The sequence below is a fragment of the Acomys minous genome, assembly GCF_964271855.1.
Source record: "Acomys minous genome assembly, chromosome: 4".
Taxonomy (NCBI): Eukaryota; Metazoa; Chordata; class Mammalia; order Rodentia; family Muridae; genus Acomys; species Acomys minous.
In genome coordinates, this window is record NC_140486.1 from 74,248,373 (window position 1) to 74,275,051 (window position 26,679).

General features: G+C 35.5%; 1 protein-coding gene across 2 annotated transcripts in view; it reads left to right on the top strand.

Annotated features, from left to right (window-relative positions):
• GULP1 (GULP PTB domain containing engulfment adaptor 1) overlaps nt 1-14,622 on the top strand; it is a 266,886-nt gene extending 252,264 nt beyond the window's left edge. For both annotated transcript variants that reach the window (XM_084780088.1, XM_084780089.1), the window contains exons 10-11: nt 7,756-7,850; nt 12,786-14,622. In XM_084780088.1, coding sequence (XP_084636214.1) covers nt 7,756-7,850; nt 12,786-12,857 — 167 coding nt within the window. In that variant the 3' untranslated portion in view covers nt 12,858-14,622. The remainder of the gene's footprint in view (nt 1-7,755; nt 7,851-12,785) is intronic.
• The last annotated feature ends 12,057 nt before the right edge of the window (nt 14,623-26,679 follow it).

The window sequence follows — 26,679 nt, forward strand, 5'->3', positions numbered from 1 at the left end:
TATAGTAGTCTAGGTTGGCATCTGTGAGCTCTTAGTGTCTGCATGACTTCTGCCCAGGCCCTTCTGGCTTTCATAATCTCCATTGGGAAGTCAAGTGTAAATCTGATAGGTTTGTCTTTATATGCGACTTGGCCTATTTCTTTTGCAGCCTTTAAAACAGTTCATGTTTTGATTATTGTGTGGTGTGATGATTTTTTTTTCAGGTCCAATGTATTTGGAGTTGGCTTCTTGTATATTTATGGGCATTTCTTTCTTTGTGCTATGGAAATTTCCTTCCTTTTTTTTTTTGAAAGTATTTTCTGAGGCTTGCAGTTGGGAGTCTTCTTTTTCTTCTATCCCTATGATTCTTAGGTTTGGTCTTTTCATAGGGTCCCACATATCTTGGATCAAGAGCAATTTATATTTAACATTTTCTTTTACTGCTATATATTTCTTCAGTCATATCTTCTGTCTCTGATATTCTTTGTTTCATCTCTGGAACTCTGTTGGTAATTCTTGTGTCTATAGATCCTGTTTTCTTCTTTCAGGTTTCCATTTCCAGCAGTATCTAGGATTGTGTTTTCTTCATAGCTTCTATCAACAATCTCAGGTCTTGAAACCTTTTATTCATTAATTTCTCCTGTTTGATTAAAGTTTCTTCAAGTGATTTGTTCCATTCTTTCATCTCTTTCTTTGTGTATTTCTGTTCTAGTTTGAGGGATTATTTTCCTCCTTTAAGACCGCTATCATTTTTATAACCTCAGATTTGAAGTTATTCTCTTGTGTGTTTGCTGTGATAATATCTCCAGGGCTTCTGGTGGTGGTGGGACTGCTGGTTTCTGGCCATATCAAATGGTCCTCGGGTTTGTTTCTTGTGTTCTTACACTGACTTCTTCCCATTGTGATGTTTCTGGTTGGAATGTATGTCCAGTGCCTGCTTGGACCTTGGAACTTTCTCTTGATTTTCTGTTTGACCTGAAGTGAGATCCACTGATGTTTCCAACTGTAGTGTCTGATAGGTGCTAGAGCCCACAGACGCTGGTGTTTTGAAGTCCTCCCACCTTCACTAGCTCTGTGTCCCAGGTAGTTCAAGATATGCCTGCTAACCATGCCTATGATGGTCATGAAGGTACCCAATGGCTGCTTCGAAACCCAGGAGCTCTCTGGCTTTTCTGGGTGACCTGAGTTCAGATACACTTGTGATTCTGACTGTGGTGTCGGCTCAGTGATAGAACCCACAGATACTGGTGATATTGCAGTTCCCAGCTCGTGTTGTACCCCAGGGAGTTCAAGAGCTGCCCACCAGCCAGGTGTGTGGCACTAGTCTTCCAAGGCTGTGAACCCATTTCTGTGGGGACCTGGTACTCTGTGGTTTTGCCATGTGGCCAGAGGTCAGACCCAACTGTGCTCTACACAATTTGGACCCCTCTCACTTGTGGGTCACTGTATACTGGTAAATTCTACTATAAAATATCAGTGTAGAAATAGATCAATTATCAAATATTGGTAATGTTATTAAGAAGTTATTAACTCTAAAAAGTAAGTAGCCTTCCTAAATAAAAATGACAAACATGCAGAGGAAGAAATTAGGAAAACTACACCCTTCACAATAGCCACAACAATATAAAATATCTAGGAGTAACTATAACCAAGCAAGTGAAGGACTTGTTTGAAAAAAATTTCAAATCTCTGAAGAAAGAGATTGAAGACGACATCAGAAGATGGAAGGATCTTCGTTGTTCGTGGATAGGGAGAATTAACATAATAAAAATGGCCATCTTACCAAAAGCAATTTACAGATTTAATGCAATCTCTGTCAAAATACCTACACAATTTTTTAAAGACTTTGAAAGATCAATACTCAACTTCATATGGAAAAAAACCAGAATAGCTAAAACAATCCTATACAATAAAAGATCCTCTGGAGGAATCTTCATTCCTAATCTCAAGCTGTACTATAGAGCAACAGTAATTAAAACAGCATAGTACTGGCACAGCAATAAGCTGGTTGATCAATGGAATAGAATCGAAGACCCAGAAATAAATCCACACACATATGGTCACTTGATTTTTTAAAAAGAGCCAAATCTATTCAGTGGAAAAAGGATAGCATTTTCAACACATGGTTCTGGTCTAATTGGATGTCTCCATGTAGAAAAAATGCAATTAGACCCATATTTGTTACCATGCACAAAACTCAAGTCCAAATGGATTAAAGACCTCAACAGAAAACCAGGGAAACTAAATTAGTTAGAGGAAAAAGTGGAGAAGATCCTGGGACACATTGGCACAGGAGACAACTTCCTTGAACAGAACATCAACAGCCCAGGCCTTAAGGTCAACAATTAAAAAATGGGACCTCATGAGGCTGAGATGCGTCTATAAAGCAGAAGACACTGTTAACAGAACAAAGCAACAGCCTACAGACTGGGAAAAGATCTTCACCAACCCTACATCTGACAAAGGTCTAATTTTCAAAATACATAAAGAACTCAAGAAATTAAACACCACCAAACCAAATAACCCAATTGAGAAATGGGGCTCAGAACTAAGCAGACAATTCTCAACAGAGGGATATCGAGTGGGTGAGAAACACTTAAAGAAATGCTCAACTTCTTTAGTCATTAGGGAAATGCAAATCAAAACAACTCTGAGATTCCATCTTACACCCATCAGAATGGCTAAGATCAAAAAATCAAGTGACACCACATGCTGGCAAGGATGTAGAGAAAGAGGAACACTCCATTGCTTGTGGGAATGCAAACTTGTACAAGCAGTTTGGAAATCTATATGTGCTTTCTCAGAAAACTGGGAATAGGGCTTCCTTAAGATCCAGTTATTCCACTGCTTAGAATATACCCAGAAAATTCTCCAACACACAACAAGGACATATGCTCACCCATGGTCATAGCAGCCTTATTCATAATAGCCAGAACATGGAAACGGCCTAAATGTCCCTCAATAAAAGAGTGGATAAAGAAACTGTGGTATATTTACACTATTGAATGCTACTCAGCTATTAAAAACAAGGAAATCCAGAAATTGGTGACAAATGGATGGGACCAGAAATGATCATAATGAGTGAGTTAACTCAGAAGCAGAAAGACTCACACGGTATATACTCACTTATAATTGGGCGCCAGCCCAGAAGGCATGTCTCATGAAAATCTTCACTTACCAGGAGATTGGGACAGATGTGAAGACATCCTACTGAGACTCTAGGTAAGAGAAATATAGGAGACGGCGAAATAGAAGGACCTAGAGGGTCCTAGAAACTTACAAGAAGAGCATCTTTATGGGTAGATCGGGGCGCAGGGGAGTCTTCTCAAACTATTGCACTAACCAAGGACAATACAAGTAGTAAATATCGAACCCCTACTCTGATCTAGCCAATGGACAGGACATTCTCCACAGTTATGTTTAGAGTGAGGACTGACTTTGACATGAACTCTGGTGCTCCATATGTGACCACCTTCCCTTGGTGGGGAGGCCTGGTGGCACTCAAAGAATAAGCAGGCTACGAAGATGAGACTTGATAGCCTATGACCAGATAGTGGGGGAGGAGTTCCCCTGCAGTCATAGACCTAGGGGAGCGGAATAGGGTGAAAGTGGGAGGGGGGAGGAATGGGAGGATACAAGTGATGGGATAACAATTGAGTTGTAATCTGAATAAATTAATAAAAGTATAAATAAAAATTTTTAAAAAGAAGTTACACTAAAGACATAGAAAATTCTCAACATTGCTACAGATATTTTTGCCATTATTGTTTTTTTTTTTTAGACAGACTCTTGCAGTATAGGTAAAGCTGGCCTTGAACTCTTTAGAACTACAGCCCTGAAGTGAAATTTGATAGATATCAACCATTACTAAGGAACAATACATTTTAAGTATTATTTTTACTAAATATTTGAAAATGCTATGCAATATATATATATTTTTACCATACTTACCCCTTCTCTTTCCCCTAGCTTTCCCCCGTAACCAATCCCAACTACCTACCCTTTCTCAACTTCACGTCCCCTCTTGTTTGTATAACTCACCTGGCCTAATGTGTGTTGCTCTTATACTCATAAATGTGGGTCTGTTCATAGAAGCTACACCTTTAAAGAAAACTGGCTCCTATACCCAAAAGCCAACAGCTGTAAATAGTTCCTCAGTTAGAGGTCAGGAGATCACAAGAACCCTCCTACTCCATGCTGGAATGATGAGTAGCTTGATCTTGGGTAGGTGATCCCAGCTACTGTGAGTTCATGTGTCTATGAAGTTAAGTCATATCTGCATGACACTGCTTTTCACCAGTCATTCCTAACCTCTGGAAAAGCTTTCTATCTCATCTTCCAAAATGATTTCTAAGTTTCAGGGAAGGATGATTTAGATGTTGGATTTGTGGCTGAGCACCTCACTTATACTTCTTCTCTTGATTATGATCATCTATATATTTCTGCTCTAACTACCATATGTTGCAAAAAGAAAATTATTTGATTAAGTCTGAGAGATATACTTATACATATGCATAGAAACCAGAATTTAAAAGACAGTTTAATATTAAAACGATTTGATAGAGTAATAATAGTAGGTTCTATTGTGGACCTATGGCCTCTTCAGTCATGAGTTCTTGGCTAGAGTAACAGTACCAAGAATATGTTTCCTCCTGTGGACCAGACCTTCACTTCAGTCTGAAAGTGATTGATTACCACCATAATCTTTGTTTCACTACTAAAGACATGGTCATATCTTACCACACCAGTCATTATCATACCTCACAGGATTCATAACTGGATTTTTTTTTTTATTAATCACCAACTCTAAATAGTACCTGTGGTACTATAAAAGCAAGGCAACATAAAAATGCTTCCTTGACATTGCCAACTTGATTTTTCCATTTACTGGCGCCCAAGTGTGTAGTGTCTTCATCAATGAAGTCTTGATATAAATTTCTGATTAGAAACAAGAACCACAGGGTGGTTTATGAATAGCCCCATAGACTCATGTCTTTGAATGCTTTGCCCACTATTAGGTGGTAAGGCCTTGTTGTAGCAGGTGTGGCCTTGTTGAAGGAAGTGTATCACTATAGGGATGGGATTTGAGGTATCATATGCTCAAGCTATGCCCAGTATGGTACACAGTCACTCTCATTAAGTACTCCAACACCATGTCTGCCTGCATGTCACCATGTGTCCTGCCATGAGGATATTGGACTAAACCTCTGAAACTGCAATCCAGCTCCAATTAAATATTTTCCTTTATAAGTGTTGCCTTGGTCATGATATCTCCTCACAGCAATAAACCTTAACTAAGACAGAAGTTGGTACCAGTGACTGGGGTAGTGCTGTGATTGGCCTGACCATGCTTTTGTCTGGAGGAATGTGGACACTGGAACTTTGGATTAGGAAAGCAGTTGACAGATTAAGTGGGGCTTAATGGTGTATCCTAGAAGGAACATGGAAAATAGTGGTACTGGAGGTGCTATGAACTGTGGAGGCCTGGATCAAGAGGTTTAGGAGGAGAAAAATGTTAGTATGTGGCCTAGAGACTGCTCTTGTGAATTTTGGTGAAGAATATGCCTGCTCTTTGCCCTTGTCTGAAAGTCTGCCTGAGGCTACATCGGAGAGTTTTTAGATGAGTTGTTTTGGCAGAGGAAATATCAAAACAGCTTAGTATTGACTATGTCATGTCATGTGGTTATTAGTAATCACTCTTATGATGTCCTATAATGAAAAAGAGAATGCTGAGCAAGGAAAACCATAAAAATATACAGTTCCAGAAGAAAAGGGACACCTGCTGTTAAAAGGAATAAAAGGAGTGGTGACCTCAGGGCAAGTTCCCACCCAGCTAGCCTTCCAACTTGTGAAAAAAAATTAAAGAAAGGTTCAGAGCCTGCTGTGGTGGTTCACACCTTTAACCACAGAATTCCACTGACAGAGACAGGCTGATATCTGAGTTCAAGGCCAACCTCCTCTATGGAGCAAAGTCCTAGGTGGCCAAGCATCAGCAGTGAAGGAATCCATCAAAAACAGAAAGCTGGTAAAGTGTAATTGAGTGAGGGGGTTTCATTTTAGCCATAGCAAGGAAAAGACCTTGGCAGCTTAAGCCACGTGGTTCTGGATTTAGAGTCAAGGATAAAAGAAAGAAGTTATGGGACTCTCCATCTATGACCAAGGAAAAATCACTGAGGCCAGGTATGTGTCAGAGGTGTTCCTGCATGGAGGACGAGAGAGGCCATTACACAGGCCTGTGAAGATGAAATGTGGAGTGCCTTGACAACTCTAAGATGTTGAAGATGCCAGAATCGTAGGAAACCAGCTGGGTGGAACCAGCCCAAGAGAGAAGTGTGTTGCAGTTAACAAAGCTAAAATAGTTTGAGGTCTGAAGAGCACTTTGCTATCAGATGTGGAGATATAGAGTTTGAAATTTTCCAGTTTCCAGTCTTGCTTTGGTCCAGTATTTCCTCAGTATGTTCCCTTTCCTCCTTTTTGGAATGTTAATGTATATCTTGTGCCATTATGTGTTGTAAATATGAGATCTGTGTTTAGATTTTATGTTACAGGAGATTACTGTTAAGAGATTGCATGAGTCTCAGAAAAGACTTTGGACTTTGGACTTTTAAACAAGATTCAGATTGATATAGGCTATAGAGACCTTTGAAGTTGGACTGAATGATTTTGGCATTATGTGGTAGTGACAAGCCTATAGGGGCCAGGGAGTAGAGTGTGGTGTTTTGAATAATAACGGCCCCATATAGGCTCCTGATTTAATGCTTGACCTATAAGAATTAGCACTACTAGGAAGTGAAGCCTTGTTGGAGTAGGTGTGGCTATGTTCGAGGAAGCATGTCACACTGAGGGTGGACTTTAAGATCTCCTATGCTCAAGCTACATCCAGTGTGGCTCACAGTCACTTTCTACTGTCTGTGGGTCAAGACAACAATCTCAGCTACTTTTCCATGCCATGTATATCTGCTGGCCGCCATGCTCTCCACTATGGTGATAATGAACTAAACCTCTGAACTGTAATCCAGCCCTAATTAAATGTTTCTTCATAAGAGTTGCCGTGGTCATCCTAATTATACACAACAATGGCTTGTACTGTTTGTTGGTGTATATTTGTGGACACCACTGATCAACTCCTAGGGTAGATATTCCACATTTGATATTGGATTTTTCAATTTCTCAATCTATGGCAATTTCTCAATCTGGGAGGAACCTTATTCTTTGTGTTCAAAAATACAGTTAAACTTGTTTATATGAACACAGAAACAAATGTATGAAGCTTATAAAATAGTATGTTTCAACATCACATTTTTGTATATCATTAGAGCCTTCTCTAACCCTCTTCTTTGCCCGTCTCTCTCCCTACCTATACTTCCTTCTTCATGTTCTTCTTCACATCACCTACTTTCTATTTTTCCCTTCCGTTAAGATCTTTCCTCACTTTCTTCACCAATAATCCCATTCTAGCTTCCCAGACTCTCCAGATACTCCATGTTAAACATACAAATATAAATATTTAACACTAATTTTAACATATGAATAAGAATATATAATGCTTGTCTGTGGTAATACCACCCTGAATGTGACTGTGCCAGAGAATTTTTAATATAAAATGTATTTTTACTTACTTAGTTTAAGAATAAAGTATCAGTACCTCATTCAATACTGTAAATACTTATAGTAACTTAATAATTAAACTCAAACTTTCAATTCCCATAGTCCTGATTTTGTTCTAGCTCAACTAATTTTCCTCATCTCACTTTCCAATTGTTTTCTTCTTTACAGAACGGGATCTTTTTGGAGCTGAACCTTTCGACCCATTTAACTGTGGAGCAGGGGACTTTCCTCCAGATATTCAGTCCAAATTAGATGAGATGCAGGTGACTATTTTGATAGAGTTGACCACACATTGCTTACTTCTTTTAAATCTGGAACAACAACTACAAATGGTTGTACCAAAACTCTATCCCTTGTTTGTAAAGAGGCTTGCTTAAGGCAGTTCAACTGAAAATAATTGTATTTATCCCTAAAAACACTGTACAGATTCTAAAGATTGTGTCTTTCAATCTTTGAGTGATTCAGTATACAATGGGAAGAATACAGTTATTTTTAATACAAAATGACAGAATTCAATTTTTTTAATTGAGAACTTACAAGGCTATTGCAATGAAATTATAGGATTTTGTCTCAGTCTCATTTTTATTTTCAAAATTTTAAAAGGATTGGATGAGGGGAAATCTGTGTAAGACTACAATCACTCTTTCTGAAAAGAAAAGCCTCTGTAATTGAGGCTCATGACTTCTCAACTTTTGAGAAGGTGGCAAGTTCTTTATGAATATGGTCAAGGTGACTTTTTCTCTCCTTTCTCTAAATTTTTCTGTAAGTTGAAAGAACTTTGGTTTTTAACGCTTTATACATTGAGCTGTGATGGGAAAATAGTGATACTTAGACCAAAATAAAGGCTTCTGTTTATATCTTCCCTTCACTTTAAAATGAAACAATTATGTCCTATTTTATATCACAAGCATTTATTTATTAATAGAATACAGAGCACCACAAGTTACTTGGGTCTGACTTAGAAGAGGTGGTTGAGACACTAATGTGAGAGGTTGAGTTATTTCTGTGTGTTGTCATGGTAACCTACTCTCTCTTTGTTCTTTAACACCCCTGCATAAGTACCCCCAAATCAGAGGACAAGCAGTGATCTAAAGGTGGCAAACATACTCCTTTCTCTGAGACAATAATATAAACCCATCCACTCACATAAGTAACATGCTGCCGCATTTTCTAATTATTATGTACACGTCTTTTTTGTTCTGGATTTAGTGATAGGCTTGTGTTTAAAAGATTTAATTATGTAAAATATACAATGATGTTTTCAAAGAATATATCAAAATTTGTCAAATTTAATCACTTTTCCATTACAACTTATTTCAGAGACTTAAAATTTACTAAAATCATCATTTCTTTAAAAATATTGTGAAAAAAAACCACTTCTGACTAAATTGTATAATTTTTATCTATCATAACATCAACAAAGCTCACACTAAGGCATTTAGTAAAACAAGATGTACAGTATTTTGGGGTGGAACAAAGACCACTCAATTGAAATTCTGTTCATCTTGATATGCAATGTGTCTGAAAGCAGTGACTTGTCACCTTTATATCTCAGATATTGGCTACTGGTTATTGAGATATAACACTATGTCCTCTCTGAAATTAATTCCTTTCCTTTGTTGTCACCTTTGCTAATTCAAAGGAGCCATCTGGTCAATGCCTTTTGAACATGAACATGGAAACTGTGTGGAGTAACAGTTCTCAGGGTGCTAAATATGAAGACTTTCCATGAAAGCATTTTGTTTTTAATACCAAGCTTAAAACATTTAAAGACTTTAAAAGATAAGCCTTCATCTTTTGAAGCTGCCAAGTTTAAGAAATATGGTATAAGAGTGATTTAGTAATGTGGTAATCAGACAACCTTAAACTAGAGGCAATGCTTTTGGTTTTGAACTTTCTAATCCTTTTTTTAATGTCTTTTTTATTCTCCTGCTTTCATGGTGGGTAGCGCCAGAGATGGTTGGTATTTTATTTTCATAATTTAAAGAGATAGCAAACTTTTTAAGAGCTAAAACATTTGTATTTGTATGTTTTACTTAATAGCTATTCAGACATATGGCTGTGTATTTGTTCAATAGGCTTAAAGATATTCCATAAGTCACATCTTCAGGTTTTATTTTGGTTATTGTCAAAACTTCATTGTTCACCTCATTCTGTGTTTCTGTTCAAGATATACTTGCAAGATCACTTTAATAGTAAAATAATATTTCGTTTATAGTCTACAATGAATTTGTTATTGATTTACTATTCACATAATCTAACACACACATATAGCTACTCTATCTTTCATATTATGTAAAATACCAATATAGTATAATAATCTGTGAACACTATGACATTAGTGATAAGCCTTGGTAAATATTTAGTTTTCCTCTTTCACTATGGAGGGCTAAAACTAAATTACTACTAAGAGTTTCAGTACTAAATGAAATTCAAGGAATAAGTATGCGTGCAAGAATTAAAGCAGAAATGTTAAGCCATATTTCCTTTCAAATAGTTGAACAATTTAATATATATTTGAAATCAATCATCTACTACTTTGATCTGACATGCTTTAAACTGTAAGGCATGGGTCTCTGTCAGATGAAGGAACAGGATAATATTGATATCCACGAGTATATTCTATAAATTATAATAATGAAGTACAGAGATGAGGAGGATAATTCAGTTAGTAAAGTGCTTGTCGTGTAAACGTTGAGAACCTTAGTCTCAGAGCCCACAGGAAAACACAGGGTAATCTCATCACAAGGGAGACAGAGACAGGAGGTTTCCTATGGTTTCTTGGCCAGAGAGTGTAGACTAATCGGGAAGTTTTAAGCCAATGGAAACTGTCTAAAACGGCTTGGAAGACATTCCTGGAAGAAGTGAAAGCCAAGCTTGATCTCTGGGCTCTATAGACATGCCCATGCATATGTACCTACAGTCACACATACACATACACCTGTGCATACATGAGTATGCAAACACACACATGAACACATATACACCTATACACATATGCATAAAACAAAGTAATATGTTTACAAACAATGGCAAGTCTATAAAAGATGAAGGAATTATGCACAAATATCAAGTCAACTTTTTAAAAATTTGAAAGCTTATGTATAAGTGTACAAATAAGCAATACCTCCAGGTCAGTGTCTCCTGTGGAATTATGCCCAAAATTGGTCTCTAGCTTCTATATGCATCCACATACATAGGCATGCAAACCTGTGCATACACATGCCCTTACTGGTATAATTAAAGAACAGATAAATGACTTGGAGGCCAAATACTCAACACATGAATAACAAGCCCGGGCTCACAAAGACGACACCACAGTTCATTTACCCATATGTGAATATGCTCTCTGCATCAAAGCAGACATATTTTTAAAATATTTTTAAACAGTTACACTGTTTACTTTTCAACATTTTCACATATACTGTTTATTTTTTAATTTTTTCAAATTTTAAATAATTTTTAAAATCTATAAGTGCCACTTTTATGTGGCAGGCAATTTAATTTTTTAAAAATAAACAGTATATGTGAAAATGTTGAGAAACAAACAGTGTAACTCTTTATTAGACCAAGGTTAGTTTGCAGCTTAGCAACTCTCTGGGGGGGGGGGGTCATTTGATAGTAATATTTACACTTATATTTTATATATTATTGAAAATAAAAACAAATAGTTATAAATGTTTTAAATTTTTATTCATGAAATTATGCTATTGGCCTTATTCATGATTGTAAGGTAATAGAAACGAATTGATCCTATAAAGATTAATAAGTTGCTAGAATGAATTAGTCTTATGAGAAATGTTATGTAGAAGGTTAGTTCTTTTAGATAACAGAATACAAAATTGTAGGTAATATACTCTACAAAAAAATTTCTGCTCTCATGAAATGTAATACTCTGTAAGAACAGGTAATGAAGGACTAACCTCAGGGTCTGAGCAGTTAGGTCACAGGTCTCTTTTCTCTATATGCTGTTATCTGAAAATAGGAAAACATAGTTATGCACAATGTTTCATATAAAAAGAATTTGATTAATGTTTTATTGAATTGTTGAGTAATTATTTTATGATATTAGTTAATAATAGTCCCATCATCACATGAAATAAATAAGCCTTATTTTTATGAGATTGGAGTGCTACTTATTGCACTAATGAGGCTCCTTAAACTTCATTTTAAATAAGAGATTTAAAGAGTCAAAAGGAGCAGTCAAAATTCATTGCATTATGAAATAAAAGTGGAACAGTTGAAGGAAGGTTGGTGTGTGTGTGTGTGTGTGTGTGTGTGTGTGTGTGTGTGTAGGAGTATATATATATATTTATCATATATGATATGTTTTATATTTATATTTACATATATATCAACAATTACAGAAGAGACCAAAGAGGGTGAATAATGAGAGATTTTACAGGGAGAAAGTGGAAGGAGGAAACAATGTAATTATATTATAATTTCAAAAATAAAAAGAAATAATGAAAATTAATGGGAAGGAAAAGCAACAGCAAAACTGATGGGCAGCTGTCAGATGGTGTAGTGGCCCATGATATAGAGTGCTGTTCACAGTAAGCACTGTCCTTACAAAGGTATTTTACTCAGAACGTGGGCTGTGGTATCAGAAAGAAAACTTGAATTTTTTCCAGGCTTCCTTGAACTCTCACCAATAGAGGCCCTGTACAAATAGCTCAACAAGGAAGAGCATGTACTACAGCTCTTCCAGAGGACCTGAGTTCAATTCCCTGCACCCAAGTTAAATGACTCACAGCTATCTGCAGCTCCAGTTCTTGGAGATGCAGTGCCATCTTCTGGTCATGCACGCTCGTGCACACACACACACACACACACACACACACACACACACACACACACACACACACAAGCATGCATACCAACACACACATTTTTAATACTAGTAAATAAGTTAGAGTAAAATGGAATATTGAAAATGTATGCTATATAATAAAAGGATGTTTTAAAATTATTTCAGGCCTTAGATCGGTGTTTTCCTTCTGTATCTCATCCACACAGCTCACATGCATAAAAGAGCAAAATGTTCCTAAGTATAAAATGAAAAAATTTTATAAGCCAAAGTTTACATTTATATAAACCACAAAGACTTAACCTTTGTTCATAGTCTCTTTACTTACTGATTTGATTTTCTTTTGCTATTATTGCTTATACTATAACACTTTTATTCTACTTTACAGGAGGGGTTCAAAATGGGACTAACTCTTGAAGGCACAGTATTTTGTCTCGACCCATTAGACAGCAGGTGCTGACATCATGAATGAGTGATCCTGACATGCCTAATTGGTTTATATACATATATACCATTCATTATTTTAAGACAAGTATTATACTTGTGCCAATATATTTTTCCATATCTAAATGTTTTTAAATCTGTTGAAGTAAAAATCTTTTCACTTTCACTGTTGATTTATCTGTTATTTTAAAAAGAACTTAGTGTAATGTCTATTGGACTTTTATGTTCTCTTTGTTATGGGCGAACTTATAGAAGACAAGTTTTCTAAATATCTGCCTTGTCTGAGTTCTAAATAATCATCACCTTGAAATTTATGTTCATTCTCTAGGACATTATCCTTGTTCCAAAAGCCATACATGGATGTCTTTCAAATTTCTTAAGAGACAGGCCAATATTCACTATTCCATTTTGATACCAATAAACAGGCTACAAACTTTAGGTGATGCCATTTTGTTCATTTCATTATGAAGATCTAAACGTTAGCTATTATACTATGAACTTACTAAAATCTATCTGGTCAAATAAGAATAGAAGTTTCAATTGTAACTATATAAACTATATTTAGAATATTAGTAAATATGAAATAATATCATTTAAATTATACTCTAAAAGTGTTTAATTTGTCTCAAAAGTAACAGTTGTGGAGAAATTGTTTTCTTGAAAAACTTAAAATTTCACTTCTAATGTGCAGTTATGTTGGGCTAACATCTGCTCTGGTATTTTAGGAACTAATGTTTATGCTGTATAGATGTAATGCCTACTGTCTATTTCTAGTTCATCAATATTTCTCAAATATCATGTGATGTGGTATTTCTCTTACAAACCTTATGTCTCAATGCCACATTAGTTTTAATACTTTAAAATTTCTGAGAAATATTCTATTTAAATTTAAGAATATTTAGCAATTTTACTTTTCATTTCTTCTGCTAAAGTCTGAATCTCATTTTTCATGCACACAAAAATTCTCATCAGCTTCATTTTGAATATGAGCAATAAAATTCTCCAGTACTCATTCTGATGTGCTGATAAACCTTTGAAAACATATGCTTCCAATATATTTGCCCATGATGTGAAATGCTAACAGAAAAAAAATGTTGCCAAGATTTCTAATATTCTAATCACAATATTAGGAAAATAAATCGATAAAAATCTGGGCTAAGTTTGTGGGAAATTTATCAAAACAAAGTAGATATTTTACTCATGGAGTTTTATGCAGGTGTCAAATGTACTTTTTCATTAGGAACAGAGAAGAAATCAAATGTGCTTCTGCAAGATGATATTTGTGCCATCTTGTTCTGTGTGTGGTATACAGGACCCTTCCTGTTCATGTTCTGTTACACCTGCTTAGTTAAACCATAACTAGCTGGTAGTATGTGTTTTATCAGGAAGTCTTGTTCTGTTTGTCAGATAGTATTTTGGAATTTGTATAATGAGGATGCTTAGAAGCCATCTAAATGGCTTTTTTTAACAGATAGAATTTGTATTTTTATTGTACTTTAAGAAGCTTTATGTAATAGGTATATATTTAGCAAACATTTAATATCAATTGTAACACAATCAAATATTGAGACAATATTTGCAGATTTAAGATATGTTACTTACAAATTTTTAAAGGTGACCTATTCTGTTACTGGCATGATCAAATAGTACATAATTTGTCATTAATATAAACATTTACTTCTGTGAATTTTTATGAAGACATGATTGGAAATTTTATTTCTATGTAAACTCAATGATATGTTTGATTTTGATGACAATAAAAGATTTTAAATAAATCAAAATGTATGGTATACTCATTTAATAGTCTATATATAATTCTAAAACTGCATAGAAATTATTGTATTCATAAGTTGGAGCTGGAAAGAGAAAGAGGGACGGTTTAATTTTAGATTTATTTTATTCAACCCACAAACATTTCTGCTTTAGGAATAAATAACACTCAGTTGTGCAAACATGGACTAGTTGTTGATGATGGCAAATGTCATAATTTGGTTCCTTTTCCCAGTAGCATCTATTACAATAGCTGTATTGTATAAATATCACCTTTTAAAATAGATTTTTCTCTTAGAATATCCTGGTTGATGGTCTTCTAAATAGACTTGAGAATAGGACTGTTAGAAACTGTACTATCAGGAAGAATTTGATCCTGTCTCAAACATAATGCCTAATATTTGGAGGCACTGAAACATGCAACAATTTATTCAATAAAACTAGTTATCATCACTTTATCTTACCTACATATATAATGTACATATGTACATACCTACATATGTAATGTAGGTGAGAAAATATCTAGGAGATTTGCTAATGTGGTATTAGGTTGGCAGAACTCCTAACTTCATAGGAAAATAATATAATAAATGAAAAACAACATATTTATTAAAATATCTTATGAACTAGTCACTTCCCTGGGAGCATATACACTGACTATGCTTAAATATGGGCACCTTGTTCTGGCTTCTTATGTCAGATATCCATTAGAGCTATATAAGGATGAGACAATAAAGATTGGTCTCATTTATTTTTAGTTCTTACCGTAGATAATGAATTTTCTCTTACAGATGAAAATGTGGGCCTGAAAAGGTGCTTGTGAATAAAGGAGCTTGCCACCTAGGCTGGTGACCTGAGTTAGGTGTCTCAGTATAAGGTGGGAAATAATTCTTCCAAGCCGTGCTCTGACCTCTACATGTGTGCTATGCATATGTGTCCCCACACCTACGCACACAGAGAGATGCACACAAACATTTAAATTGCTGCTAAACCATGAAAAACTTTAATCATTTAATGGAAATTCATACTGAGGTAAATGTTTTGACAATTTTTTATGATGTTGCATGTCTAAATGCTGCTACAAATTACTTTCTTATTTCCATAACTGAAAAATATTGGCTATTAATATTTTTCTTTGCCACTATTTCCATCTATAGTTCCAAGTTAAATATTTTCTCCTAATTTTTGGATGCCAGCCTCTGTTAAATTACTTGTCTTCTTGGATCTTGGCCTGAATTTTAAATTTTGACAACTGGGACTCCACCTAAACATCACTCTGTGAAAGCAGCTAAGGATCTATTGATATGGTCATGGCTGATATTAGCCTGCCCCTCAGGTGTCACTTCTTAGATAATTCAAGACAAATATTTGTAGCATTGTTCTTGAAAGCCCCTATATGTATTGAACTAGATACAAACCAAAATCCTTAGTTGTAGACAATTTTTATTGTAATATATAGCTATGATTATACCCTGGTTCTGAAATTCTATCCACAGAACCACTTTAAATTTATCTATAGTGAAATCTTCTACTTTAGCAAATATACTAATTCCTAAATTCCTTGTAACTATATATTTGTCCATTTGTTTGTTTTTGTTTTTTGAGACAGGGTTTCTCTGTGTTAGCCTGGCTGTGCTGGACTCGCTTTGTAGACCAAGCTGGCCTCGAACTCATAGTAATCCGCCTGCCTCTACCTCCCATGTGCTGGAATTACAGGTGTGTGCCACCACACCCAGTATAACTATCTATTTCTATGCTTTTAAATAAATTTTCATGAGCTATGAATATTACTTTAACACTAGGCTTTTGTCCTTCTCCAAAATAACTTTTCTATATTAATTATTTTTATTTTTATATTATACTATAATTGCATCATTTCTGCCTTTCTTTTCCTTGCTTCTCTTTACTCCTGTTGACTATCTTTCAAATTCATGACCTCTTCTTTTTTATTAACATATATGTATATGCATATATCACTAAGTACACCCTGCTCTGTCTTGTATGTATACTATCAGGGCTGGCCATTGGGTATTGGGTGACTAATTCGTGTATTCTTCCCTGGAGAAGACTGTTTCTCCCAATCTCAGCATTTCTTAGTTATCTGTGGTTCTTCATATAAACAATATTTTACAAGTGACAGTAACTTATTATATGGAAGATCCACTAAGAACGGGTGACAGAAAGAACATTGCCTTACCTTCTCTGTTGCTGAGCAGAGCAACTCATCTGTAAGCACGCACTGTGAAGTTTAATACACTCTTAACAAGTTCTTGCAAATCGTATAGAATCAAATTTCTTTTGCATTATTATTTAAGAAATAACATCAAGTCTTTAATAAATATTTGGAGAGAATAATCATTTTTTTCTATCCAACAATATTTATAGCATTACTTTCCCTTCTTTTTTGTGAGACAAGATCTTCCTAGGTGGCCTGGATCTCACTATGTACACCAGATTTGCCTTGAACTCACAGAAATCTGTATGCATCTACTGCTGCCTCTGGGATGCTGAGATTAAAAACATGCACCAGCACTCCTGACCATCACTTTAACTTTACTGCATTGATAATTTTCTAAATTAAACACTTGGTAGTTGTGTAAATGCATCTACTAACTCTCATGGAATTTCAGGTCAAGGAACTCTGATCTAGTTGAGAGAAGAAAACAAAAGAATGATTCTTTAGCTTCAGAGATTCCGAATACTCAGAGATGAGTGTTACATAACTACTCAAAATTTCTGTACTTAAAAAACTTTATTTATTGAGCATGTATATCAAATATCTATAGTTTAAAACTCAAAATTTAACTATACATTAATTCAGTATTCTGGGTACATGATTTTTTTCCCCTTTGGATAGATCTGTTTTTAAGTTATTTATCTTTTCTTAACTTTTCCTTGTTTCTTCAGAAGCAATTTCATGAGAACAAGCTGGGGTCCTTCCCAGTTGACTACACCCTCTCCTCAGTCTGGCAAGACTTTTGAGTGCTAGTCTGTTCCAAAGGTCACTTGTTCTAGTTGAAATTGTTGTCTGGATGGCCTGGAGACAATCCAGGTTCTGGTTCTTCCTTGCAAAGAAAGCAAAGACAGATGTTTGTCGCTTGGCTACATTTTGGAAGGAAAGAAAAAGACTGCTATGGCTGAGTCTACTAACAGCTGGAAGCACATGATTCTAGGACCTATGCAAAACTCCTGCTGTTGTCCATTGTTGTCTGTTTATTATGACGTTCATACACTTTGGAAATCATTTGTTTACTATCAGTGTCTGTAAGTATTTAAAAAGTTATTGAATAGTATGTCAGAATGTGTACAGAGATTTTAGGAAATATGCAGCAAATTTGAATTGCCTCCTCCACACACACTCCATTTAACTTCTCAGTTCTCCATCTATTTATTTTTACTGGCTGCTTTAATAGAATATAAATTGAGCTTTACTAGACAGTGAAAGCACAGAGGATAAGAGGTGACAGGTATTGAAGGGCTGGTCATAAATCTTCTGAGCTGTCAACTTACACTTAACTACAGAACTGCATAAATATCTGGCCTATTTAATTTTCCATACAAGTTGGATCCAAGAAGTAATAGGAATGATATAATTATTGGAAAGGATTTTTCTACAGTGAATAATCTTTAGCTTCCCTGTTTCATATAATGCCCACAAATTTGTTTCATGTATATAAAAATAAAAATAAAAAGGGAAATACCTGAAATTATCTGGCCACTGTTTCATGATTTCAGGTTTCCACCAATTACAAAATCACTGATTACTTCCTTACCATCACTTGAGCTTTCAAATTTCTAAAACAACCATAGGGAGATATGGAGCTAATCTTTGCAACTCTGTGAAATTCTACTTATGGCATAATATGACCTTTAACCTTAAAACTCATGTCATGATTTAGTAAGTCATGTAATAGATTACATCTCTTTATATTTATGAATAGTAGCTATTTGGGGTACAGTTAAGCACAACATCTCCTTAAATAAACCAGTGAATTAGAAATTTTTCTTGGAAAAATTCATGAATTTCCTAATTTTAATTGTATCTCTTTGCAAACATCTTACAGAGTGTTATCGCTTCTTGCTAGACAAAGTAGAAGTAAAGAAAAAAATTCTAAGTTTCTCTGTGTCAGAATGTCTGAACCGCTGGAAGCACGTTTCTCTTCGAAACACACTCGTGGCTTACTGTATTCTCAGGAGCTGAAGATGAACCATGACCTGTAACAGTGAGACTTAAAGGCTTGAATTGAACTAACCGTTAATTTAAAACAACTTATAAGACAAAGCAATAAAAGAATACCAGAGCAGAAGTCTTTGCATGAAGCAGAAATGCATGGATTCTGAGAGTCTGTTCCAAGAGTGGATTTTCTACAAATCTGCCTGTGTGTGTCCAGGTTTCATACACACACCAAAATTTCACGCAGAGCCTTTAATCTCAGCACTCAGGGAAGCAGAGGCAAGGAGATCTCTATGCGATTGAGGCCAGCCTGGTCTATAAAGTGAACCCAAGACAGCCAGAGCTACCCAGAGAAACCTTGTCACAACAAACAGGCAAACAAACAATCACAAAAGTATGACTGAATAAGAATGTTAGAGGCATTTCTTGAAACGGATTCAAGTAAAGTGTGATTTGGATAAATTGAGTTACACATTCTCTGAGTAGATATTTTATCCAAGTAGTTCTTGCTTCTTTTATCTACAATGAAATGAAAAGAAGACAAAACTCCCAGCATGTCTGCCATGCTGTCACATGTCACAGCTGCTCTGCGTATTTGCCATCACTATCCTCAGTCCTTCCTCAGTCTTAATCACAGAGCTGAAGCTACAGATAGCAGCTGGCCCTGGAACTCTCAAGGGGCTCAAGTATTCATTCCTCTGCTCCAACTGGTCTACTTTACAAATCTTTGGGGAATGAATTGCGAATTTAAAAAATAAAATAAATTTGAAATATAGTATTTTTTCAAATATTTGAAAAGGAATCACTTAAAATGTCCATCTGATCACATAATATTAATTGAACAGTTTCTAGACAGAAAATAAAGTCAGTGAGACCATGGAAAGCATATGAGTCATATGACCTAGTTGAGTTTATTTAGAACACACACATTCTCACAAAAATTTGGGCTTTCATAAAACCCAGATTGTTTCCTGCACTGTTCCCCAACTAAAAATTAGAAGGTCAAAGGAAAGTTGGAAAAATCTCAAAAAAAAAAAATTCTTTGCATGAAAATTGTCTAACAACAAGCAAAATTAAATAAATGCAACATCAAAAGAAAAAATTTAACATTTTGATATTATATGTTAATTTTTCAATAATTATTTTAACTGGTAATATTTTATATTTATTTGTAGATAATACTGGTACCATTTTGACCATTACCAAGAGAATTTTGGAATGTACTTGCTCTCAAGAACAACCAAATAAGATCAAAATAAATACATTGGTTCATTATCATTTTTCATGTGAATGTACAGTATGTAACAGAAAGCTGAATTAGAATTTAAGGGAATTGAGTCAATTATTTACTAATCAAGAAAGATATATTACATTTAAAGACTGCTCTGGTGAGATCCTATCTGTTTTGAGGGTGCAGGATAAAATGAGAAAGCTGCGACTCCATGCTATGACAGGACAATTGAGATTCCCATACTCTGACTGCTTCTCCTTGTGAATGTTTCTACCTCTAGAACAGTAAATAGACTTTGGAGAGAGAGGGAGAGAGAGAGAGAGAGAGAGAGAGAGAGAGAGAGAGAGAGAGGAGAGAGGAGAGAGAATTGACCCTTTTAGAAATATGATTCTGAATTTGGTGAAAGTTAAATGTACAGAGTTTAGGATATTAACTTTGGAAATATATTGGACACATAGTTTAAAATTTCTCCTTCCTAAAGGTTAAAATCTTCGAGAGAAAATGTCACAAAAAATGAGTAGATACTTACTGGCAAGGATAATAAGTATTTTTAATTGCCAAATTTTATGATTCGTAATAGAGACTGAGATGCCTATGTGACCAAAGGACCACTGTGAGACAGGCAGTATTTTCCACCAGCACTCATCGCAGATTATTCTTTGGTTTATGTAGGAACCACAAGTGCATCAGTGGCTGCTCACTGCCCCAATCTGGAAACACTATAGTCAGATCACTAATAATGGTACCAATTTTTCCCAGAACAAACTATTACTCTAGAAATTATGCCAAAAGCTTGGATTAGAAAAATACAGCCTCAAAAGCTTCAGCTAAGAATAATATGGCAGAGTTACAATCACACTACAATAATGAGATTTTAAAGTGAAAAACTTCACCAGCCTTTTAAATAGATTTTATTAGTCTTCCTATAAGTTCTCCAGTTTTAACTGCAGATACTGCCAGTTGTTCATTGAAAGTAGAACACATCTAAATATTGCTTTTCTGCCTAAGAGAACTTTACTTACAGAACTGTTTTTGTATGGGTTATATGTCCACATGCAAGTTCCCAACATGGAAACATTTGAAATAATTGTCCAAACATTTTATCAGATGCTCTTTTGCTTTGTTTGTCTGTTTGCTTTGAGCCAGACTCTATGTAACTAAAGCTAGTTTCAGACACCAGATACCTTACTACAAATCAAAACAAAATGGAGTACAGGAAATGATGTTACTATTGGGTATACTAAAGCAACACAAAAATAGATAGAATTTTCAATGCAAAAAGACCAAGCAAATGAAAATTTATCAAAGCAAAGTTCAGGATAATCCACCTTTAAAAGAAAATTTCTGTTAGTTTCTGTTGCTATAATCTCACTGAGTGAATTCTGGAGAAGAGATAAATCTCCCATACAGGAGTGATTTACATGAATACTTTGCTGTTATGACTTTCTGTTTAAGTATGAGTTACCAGTCAGTATTGAGAATACAAGCAGCCCACAGTAAAGGTCACAGTGGAGCATTGTCAATCATATGGACATGCAGACTCTTCCAACAATATGATGAATATGACATGCTTCCCAAGGACTGACTTCCCATAGGCCATAATCCTAATTTAATAACAATATTATAAGACCAATATCATAAGAGTAATGTTATATAAGCAAGATGGCCTGTAGTGTGGAAATTGTCAAAATAAAGTCTCTCTATAAAGCTGTTAGAGCAAAGGAAAACACCAAGATTCATGACTATTAACAGTGATCAATATGCTGAACAGATGCTGAAACAGGGAAAAAGAAATTAGAAAAACAGACAGATGGACAGACAGACAGATAGACAGAGGACCTCTGGCTAATGTGTAGGTTTTTTTAAATTAGCAATGCAAGAATATTATGTTGGATTATAATGAAAGCACAAAAGATATGTGAAATAGGGAAATGTGTGTGAGACATGTGGGAACTTTCTTTCATTTTTGCTATTTTTCTATAAGCCTAAACTGTTTTTCAATTAACAGTTTTTTAAAAAAAATATTACCATACATAGGATCTGTAGAAATCAAATGCATGCAGGTTGCGTTTTTGTGTGTGTGTTTGTGGAATTATTAACATAAGTCAAAGAATTTTAAACACAGAAAGTATAAAATTTTTTAATTAACTATAACAATACTCAGTTTTCTGTAAAGGCTAAGCATCAGAAAAAAGATTTATTTACTATAAATAGCAAAAGTCAGTCACACACATGCTCATGCATGCAACTGGAACAGATGGCAATTGTAAGAAAACAATGTTGATATCGAGAGATGTGATAAATGACATTTGATGCCTCCAATACTTGCTACTTAATGAGCTTAGAAAGTCATTTCATATCTTCAACTTCCATCTCCTTTCCTGGAAAACCCAAGTAGTATTTAGTCATGCAATCAATGAGGATATGAAAAGGAACATGTGAGCCATGTATAATTAAGTATATACTTGTTTAATACTAACTTTTATTAGAAATTCTACATATACATCTGAATATAAAAGTCATATTATACTGTCTTAATAACTCATTTTAAGTAATAAGGATAACACAAAGAATTTATTTTATATTAGTTTTATATATGATCAAATGATTTAACAACATGTAAATATTCCTTTGAAGTAGTTTTAGAATAATTTTATTTTCTTTGGCTCTTCTGACATTCTGGTATTTCTAGTAGTCTGCTTTTTCTATAGGGTATCTTTAATGAAGAGGGAATTCAATGTTTGTAGGACTGGATGTCCAAAACTAAGCAAATCATCACAAGACTTACATAATTAGAAACATGAATGCTGGTCCAGGAAGGGTCTACCCTGCCATCAAAGCCATTAGCTTGGCACTTGAAAGGGGTCTGTGCCTGCCAAAAGCCATTGTACTAAGGGAACCAAGACTCCCACAAAGTACAATCTGGGTTGCTTTCCTAGTAAGCCCACAACTCTGCAGTTTTTCTATGGTTTGAAATTTATCTCAAGGAAGAATTCAAACCAAAACCAAACTTGGCTACCACCTTAGGAAATATGAGTATTCAGGCTCCTCAGAAACGCTGAAGTAAAAGTACTGCTGACAGAGTGTCTGCCTTATTTTGCTGCCTTCAGCATGGTGGACACTGAGAAGAACATAATTACAATCTGCATAAATGCTTGTTTTCCATCTCTACTCCCTTTGCAATATGAACATTTGGTTTCCATGAGTCAAAACTCCTTATACTTCCTTACTGCAAATGTAGTTGCTTTCTCTCTCACTGATAAGTATTCCTGACTCACTTCTCATATGATACTATTGAGCTCTAACTTTATTCTTACTTTAAATGATGTCCTATGCCTTTCCATCTATTAATATGGTGCTTACTAAAGAAAACTAAAAAGTGCATGCATATATTATTGCTCTTTTAAAATTTTTATTTTAAATAATTTCTTCAGACTACATTGTGATTGTTATTGCCTCACTTGTATCTTCCCATTTCCCCTCCCTCTCTCTTTCACCCAATTCCCCTTTCCCAGAACTGTGACTGTAACTACTTCCTCCCCCACCATATGATCACAGTCTGTCAGGTTATTGCTCTTGCCCTATTCAGTACTGCCAACAGGGGAGGGTTTGGTTGAACATGTAATCGGACAATTAGTTCATGTTCCTATTTCTGCCCTTCATTAGCTTGTGGTTTCTTTTTTGTTTTCTGGGTATCATTTCTCCAAATGCATGTTATATTTTTTCTCTTAAAAATTAAATATGATCTAAGGGTTAACCCAGACAAATATTCAGTCAAGTTTAATTATGATGAGAAACATATAATTCAGACAATGTATAACCTTACTATGTCAGATTAGAATTAGATGCATTTATTTATATAATGTTTACATAAAGATAGTCTTGCAATAAAATGACTGAGTTCCTCACTCCAAAGAAAAAAATCTCTGAGTGGTGATACCTTAAGTTCAGACGTGGAAAGCTGGATTTAAAGAAGGATAGATTGCCCAGAAGATATCATTTAACAACCCAGACTTGGCTTCAGAACAGACAAGGAAAACAAGACAAATTTATAAAAGAATGGTAAATCTGGGACGTTTGAGCTATAAATTTGATGGGGAATTCATGAACATTTACATCTGGGAAAAGATACTTCAAACAGCAGGAACTTCAAACAACTGTGGACCTTGCAAGAAGAAATTCCAGTGCCAAAGAGTAAGAAAGAACCCATGACAGAGAGCCTAGGTATCTCCAAGATTCAGCCTATGGGGATGCCTGAACTTTGAAAAGTGCAGCATTGAAAGGCCAGAATTTCTGCTTAATAATTAAGTACTCTAAGTTAGTTGAAATAGAATAATATTATAGAATGAGTTCCCTAGTAAATAGACTCTGTCATTACTCTTTACATATTAGTACTCATTTAGGATTACTCTTGGTGGTGACAGCCACCAAGGAGAGAGAACAGAGCACTGTAGAGAATGATGTTGGACTGATATGCAATTTTGACCTCCAACAGAGAGCTGTGGAGTCACAACTGCTCAGAGACTGTTGGGACAATGAGATGGTTCTTGGTGATTCTAGAGAGTGGAAAGGGCAGTTAAGCTCCAGTCAGCCTAACACAGAGCTAGAGGAGAATTCAACTGTCAGACTCCAGAAGCCAACAGTCCGTCGGTGAGGTGTATGGCTGTCTTTAGAACATCCTTCTGAGTGGATGTAGTGCTAATTGAATCATTTGGAAAACTTTCTCACAGTTCTGATTGGTCTTTCCTGGGGAAATACTCACAAGGAAAATCTAGTGCCTCCATCTCTGAACTTGATATTTGAAAAGTAAGCTATAGTTAGCCATCATTTTCCATGTTTCCATCATATATGATGTTCATGTAGTCTCCTGTTTCTCTGTATATATTAGGAGTTCAAGATTTGGCTCTTCCATTTAGATTTTAGCTGCCACCTATGTCTACTTACCATGAAAACTCAATGAGAAAAATAACACCTCAGAAAACAAACAAACAAAAAACAACCAAGCAATGCATCAATGAATTACCCATACAGTTATATGGCATGTAACAGCAACTTCATCTCCACATGAATATAAGAAAGGAAATAGCTTTTTTTATTCATCTCCAGCTCTCTTAGAGACTAAGTCATCCCTGCAGTTGACTTAAGTTTACTTAATTGCTTTTGAGGGTAGGAGTTGGGTCACTGAAGCCTTAAGAACTATGACTTCTGAGTACATAATGCCAATAATTTTCAGAACAACAAAATTTCCCAAATAAATTATTGGTATGATCACAATTATCCACTCTTCCTATAAAGACCATATACTTTGCTTGACATTGACTTTGTACTGTTGATGATAACTTCCTAATATGGTACTCTGCTTCTTGAAACATGATCCTCTATGCTCATGAGGAATCATCTTCAAGGTGGTAATTTTCTCTATGATGTCAAAAGGTCAACATGTAATTAGAACCACCTTTGGTGTCTCAGAAATACAAGCTTGGACTCAATGATACAATTCAATGTTGTGTCTACCACTACCTTTTCTACATGATAATGTAAGTGCATTGGTATGGTAGGATGCTGATCCAAAATTTCCTAGAAATAGAACAAATCTCTTTATTACTTAAATAATTTATTCAGATTACATACCAATTGTTATCCCCTTTTATTTACCCACTCTCCCTCCCTCCCTCTTTAACACTATTCCTCTCCCCTAGGCCTGTGACAGAAGGGGACCTCCTTCCCCATCATATGTTCACAATGTATCAGGTCTCATGCCAGTACCCTGGTTCCCCTTCCTCTGAGTGCCACCAGGCCTCCCCACCAAAGGAAAGAGGTACAATAAGGAGCATTAGAGCTCATGTCAGAATCAGTCCCCACTCTTCACACAACTATGGATAATATGCCTCCATTGGCTAGATCTTAACAGGAGATCTAGGTTCACTGCATACTTTGTCCTTAGCCCTGGGTCTAGATCTGACAGCCTTCATGCTCTATTTGTAGGGTTCCATGAACCTCTGAGTCCTTCTATCTCCCGATTCTTCCATACTTCTCTAACCTGGAGTCCCAATAGCAAGTCCCAGCATCTGTCCCAATCCCCCTCTGAGTGAAGACACTCAGAGGACATCCATGTTGGGCTGGTATCCAATTATAAGTGAGTGTATACCATATGTATCTTTCTGTGTCTAGATTGACTCACTCAGGATGATCATTTCTAGTTTCATCCATTTGCCTGCAAATTTCAAGATTTCCTTATTTTCAGTCATTGAATAATATTCCATTGTGTAAAGGTACCACAGTTTCTGTATCCATTCTTTGATGGAGAGACATCTAGGTTGTTTCCAGATTCTAGCTTTTATGAATAAAGCTTCTATCAACATAGTTGAGCAAATTTCTTTGTTGTGTGGCAGAGCATCTTTCAGATATACTCCAAGGGGTGGAATAGCTATGTCTTGAGGTAGCCTTAGTCCCAATTTTCTGAGAAAGCACCAGATTGGTTTCCAAAGTGATTATACAAGTTCACACTCCCACCAGCAATGAAGGATTGCTCCCCTTTCTCCATATATTCACCAGCATGTGGTGTCACTTGAATTTTTGATATTAGCCATTCTGATGGATGAAAGATAGAATCTCATAGTCTTTTTGGTTTGCATTTCTCTGATGACTAAGGACATTGAAGAT